The following is a 5181-nucleotide window of genomic DNA, read 5'->3' on the forward strand; positions in this document are numbered from 1 at the left end:
TTCTAAATTTATGAATATTCATTAATGAATATGATTCCAATTTGGAATTATTGCTTTTAATTATTCAATTTTTAATAAATTTCTTTCTTTAAAACTCTCTTTTAATTATATTTCAGTTAGCAAAAATACTTTGATCTCCATAAATTAAAATATATATATATATTTTTTTTTCTAAAAAATTGTGACGATTTTAATTAAGTATAGATCTGAATGACTATGAAAATTAAAAATTAAAAAAGAAAATATCGAGAATAGAATTATTTTAAAAGAAACGTATTATATACTCAATTAAAATTTTTTCACAATTGTTTTACTGGCTTCCAAATTCGAGAATATATATATATATATAAAAATGATTCGTGTTGAATGAAATTTTGATGAAATAATAGCTATCATTTCATCTTTTTTTTTAATTTTCAGTCATTATTATTATCCCTGTAAAATTTTCTTTTCACGTTGATTCATGAATTAAGGATAGGATGAATAACAAATAAAATCAAAGTCGTGGTAAATTTAAGAACAATGTATGTATATTTCTTCACAAGCCATGATATCATCTAGCGCGTAAAATCGTTTCGTATCGATGATAAACGGTACGGTGGTCGGTATTGAATTCAGATTAACCCCCCGAGTCTCGTACAGCATCGGTATCTTAATTTAATAAAAGTAAGCCGTACAAATCGTACCGTAAATCGAATCGATGTCCCGTATTACGTGGACGCGGATACATCGCGTTTTTAACATTCGTACAAATTATAATATATTCATTTTATTTTATTTATCGCACACATTTAACATTATTAATACCTGTGTTTACTCAGGGTAAGAACTTATTCTAAGTCGTGATCGATATACAGTTGGGCCACGTTGTGGAATAATTCGTATTTTTCGTATCAACGTTGTTGCGAAAAAAATATAAAAGATTATTTACAAAAAAAAAAAAATTAAAAAAAAAAAATTATCGAAGCAAATTTTAACGGAACGAAAATAAAGTTTTTCAGTCCTCGGTTGTGATTACTCAATTGTGGCCCTCCCTGTCGCTGGGAGGTCTGATGATCTTAATTTGCTTACAAATATCGAAAATACGTTTGCCGTAGTATAACAAAGTAACAAACACAATACACCTAAATTAATTAGTAATTATGAGATGCGCGATGATCTCGCTTTAACCCTTCGCTCCTCCTTTCGCGGATCTCTGAAATAGATACATACACGATTGACATTATTATATATCTGAAAATTCAACTTTGTCACTGAAAAATAAAAGTTATTTAATTCAATATTTATTACAAGAATTATAATTTATTATCATTATTATTATTATTATTTATTATTTAAATTATTTAATCTTCGTGTCAATATCTAGATATTCGTGTACTTTCAAATACGTATTTAAGATTAAACTTAATATAATTCTCAATAATTTTTCAAGTTAATAGAAAAATTATAAATTTAAGTAATATTGAGAATTTTTTACATTGACGTAAGGGTTAATGAAGATATTAGTAATGGAATTTGAAAACGAGAATTCCTTGAATTATTTGAAAATGATATATATAAAAAAAAAAAAACAATTCACAATGTTTTTCATGCTTTATAGAAAAGGTTTCAAGTAAAGGAGCTAAGTAACGGAAATTGGACTACTTACCGGAGTTTCCTTTCGACCTACGATCTTACACTTAGAGCGTCCTATCATACCGTATTCGTACAAGCACGAGCAATCTTTCTCAAATTCTACGTTGACGAGGCTATCTGCGATCCTCTTTGCTGCCACTTGAACGAATTGCTTCTTCTGATTCGACTTGGCGTCCAAGAAGTTGTTAGAGCTGAACGCGGCACCGCCAGACTGCAATGATATGATCTCAGGTAAATAACGCTCGATTCACTCAACTCTTCCCTTTAACTTTATTTCTAACTTTTGACGGGCTCAAAAAAAAAAAAAAATCCCTAATAATAGATGAAGATCACTTGTTGAACACTTACGAAAACCGCGAAGTCAGCGCAGACGTCCTTGATCGCCGGTACGAGATTGCTCTTCATGTCGGTGCTTCCGGTGAGTGGCTTCTTCTTGCTGTCAGCGAACGTATACACGTTGTCTTGGTCGTAAGCGACGATATTTTTCTGAGGCTTGCCCGAGACGAGAAGCTCTTTCGGATACGACACGTGGTAATAGGTGAGTCCCAAATCACGATATATTTTAAGACCGAGTATAAGTCTAAGTTGCTGCAACTAGGAATTAGAAATGGATAATTTAAAGTGTTAATTATAATTGCATTTAAACATATACAAAATATGAAAAATAGAGAAATATAAATATACGTGTCATTATCTATTGACATTTTCAAATTAAGAGATTCATATAAGTCAGTATAAAATTTATTAATATATTATTCAGAATTATAGAAAATTTTTTCCTTGTCGTTTTTTAAAAGAATATTCTACTTGTCAAGTAATTTTATCTATAAAGAAAATATATCTCTGTTTCTAATTCCTAAAAGTGTAAATAAGAGTCTGTTTAAAAATGATTGATCAAATCAAAATCATAGTTCAGATCTGAATTTCAATAAGAAAATCAATTATTCCAATTATTTCCAAGTATATATCTAACATTGATTAATACGTTCTCGAAATACATAGGCCAATCAGTCAGTAGATTATAGTAATGAATTGATTTTGGACAAATTATAGAGATAATTGCTTAATTACTCCTAATTCTGGTTAATTCTGACTGATTGCTATCCACAAAATTACTGATAATTACTGAATAATTACTGACTGTGGATATCAATGCCGAACTCTGTCTTTCCTATAAATTGGGAATCGTGTAATACTTACCTCCACAATTCAATCCTTGAAAGATTTTTAGGAATAATCAATCCTTTGAAACGAGAATATTATAGAAGGAAAATATTTAAAGGGAGGGAAAAAATAAAAACTTACCGAAATAGGGAATGGACTCTTCTCGCAGGGGTTCGCGATCACTCCAACCACAGCTCTCGCCGCACCAGGTCTGAATGGATATCGAATAGCTGCCTCGTAAGCATCGGTCAATTTGAAAGTACCTAATTCGACATCCATTCTCTGGTGTAGATAATCAATTTTTTTTTCCGTGTTGCCATCTTTCGCTTCCTAGAAATCATTAATTTTTTTTAACGCGCAAAATATAATCAACGATTTCCGCGAAATGTTTATAAATTATGCTAACGAGTGCAATTATCGAATAAATAAAAACCAGAATAGATTTATTGGCTGATTGATCATCATATTATTGCAATATATATCATAAAAATAGATTAAAATATCAGCATTCGATAAACTTTAACTTTATAATTTCAAATTCAAATCATATTGATCGACTGATAATATGCTAATAATAAATTCTTCGGTAAATAATGAGACGTTTTGAATAAAATTAGAAAAAAAAAAAATCTGTTACACGTTTCATGTAACGAGCAAAAATATGATGAAAGATTTAATTTCTATGTATGGAAATTTAATTAAATTATGTATGAAATGCGTGCGAAACAACTTCGTTTTCTTAACTAAACGAGAATATTAATGATGTCGATGAATGATGGCGCGCAAAAACATTTCATCTCACGTCGAGTATCGGAAGTACAATGGAATTCCAGACAGATCGTTAATGTTTATTTCATTATACGTCAGTTCGGATTTATCATTGCTTTACGGAATATATATTTATACGAATGAAAGAATGATTCGAATTTCATTCAAGATTTTTCTAACATTATTAACGATAATATTTCATTCATTTATTTGATGACATAGGAATATTATGAATTTTATTATGAATCTTATGAATTTTTAATTTCTTGTGAATTAAATTTCATTATGAGCTTCGCAAGCAATCTCGTGTTATTCTTTGTGTCGTGGAAAAAATTAATACACCGATGAATTTTTTTTAAAAAATCGTTTGTCACGAAATAATGTAAATGCATCAAGGGTTTTCTATAAATTTAATTTCGAGAGAAATTTTTTGATAAATACCATATAATTTTTTTCTATAGAATTACCTGATAAGAAATTATTGGTTTTCCTTCCTCAAACTTCATATTTTTTACTTCACCATCGATGTTGGTGTCGCCATTTAATGTAAAGTGTTGTGGCCATTTCATCATCTCGCTGTACCCGATTAATCCAATGTGCACGTCTCTGTGAAATCAATTGTTTTAAAAAATTATAAATACGAATCGACACGAGTCCGTATTCGAAAATTTTTGAAAGATATTTCCATTGTATTTATGATGTGATTGAAAAATTCTAAATATCTCAATTTCGTTGATTTTTCTTCGTTGATTAGAACATATTTATTTTAAAGAAGAATAAAAGTTTTATTGAGAGGAAAATAATTACAGTTGATTAGAATTTCTTGGGATTTTCATTGGAAGAAAGAATGGAAGAATATAATGTACATAAATATAATAGAAGGGACTTACGTTACTCCTTGTTGTTTCAATTCCTCCCTAAGTTCAGACATTAAAGGCGTAATCATTTCCTTGTATACTTTATCGTTCGGTATCTGTTGTTCGATTACAAAAATAACATCAGCCTCTTTCTTCGGTACCTTTACGCTGAACGAGTCGCCCATGTCGATTTTGTTTCCGCCCACTTTGCAATTTGCTGAAAGTAAGTGGAAAATAATTGATTTTTTTCTTCGATCTTCATAGTGTTCACTTTATTATCTAAAAGCTAAAGATATTTTACATTTAAAAGAAATAAAACTTTCGATGCAATTAATTAAATCTTATTCTATCATTATATCATCCGATATCAAAACTAAAATTTATTTAAAATTTATCATCTTTCCAATAAAAGATTTTAAAAGAAGAATTGAATTCTCTTCTCTCTTATTTCTTTCTTATTTCCTATATTTTCTTTATTATTCAAAATTTAGAATTTTATTTAATAGAGAATAAATGGGACCAAAATTGAATTCTATTCTATAAGAATATAATTTATAGAATTTGCTTTATTATTCAAAATTTAGAATTTTATTTAATAGAAAATAAATGGGACCAAAATTGAATTCTATTCTATAAGAATATAATTTATAGAATTTGCTTTATTATTCAAAATTTAGAATTTTATTTAATAGAAAATAAATGGGACCAAAATTGAATTCTATTCTATAAGAATATAATTTATAGAATTTGCTTTATT

At 28.6% G+C, this 5181-nt stretch overlaps 2 protein-coding genes across 2 annotated transcripts in view; one reads left to right on the forward strand and one right to left on the reverse strand.

Moving 5' to 3' along the window:
* The window catches only part of LOC102677483 (BTB/POZ domain-containing protein 7), a 29818-nt gene extending 27710 nt beyond the window's left edge, over positions 1–2108 (forward strand). Inside the window, exons 11-12 of the transcript XR_004150429.1 lie at positions 1601–1866; positions 1958–2108. The gene's annotated coding sequence lies outside the window, so the exon portion shown is untranslated. The remainder of the gene's footprint in view (positions 1–1600; positions 1867–1957) is intronic.
* Positions 513–5181, reverse strand: part of LOC102677924 (apolipophorins) — a 37699-nt gene continuing 33030 nt past the window's right edge. Inside the window, exons 23-28 of the mRNA XM_031510288.1 lie at positions 4458–4641; positions 4035–4173; positions 2941–3129; positions 1984–2229; positions 1649–1846; positions 513–1195 (exon numbers count right to left, since the gene is read on the reverse strand). Coding sequence (XP_031366148.1) covers positions 1166–1195; positions 1649–1846; positions 1984–2229; positions 2941–3129; positions 4035–4173; positions 4458–4641 — 986 coding nt within the window. The 3' untranslated portion in view covers positions 513–1165. The remainder of the gene's footprint in view (positions 1196–1648; positions 1847–1983; positions 2230–2940; positions 3130–4034; positions 4174–4457; positions 4642–5181) is intronic.

Source organism: Apis dorsata, unplaced genomic scaffold, assembly GCF_000469605.1.
Source record: "Apis dorsata unplaced genomic scaffold, Apis dorsata 1.3 scaffold_220, whole genome shotgun sequence".
Classification (NCBI taxonomy): domain Eukaryota; kingdom Metazoa; phylum Arthropoda; class Insecta; order Hymenoptera; family Apidae; genus Apis; species Apis dorsata.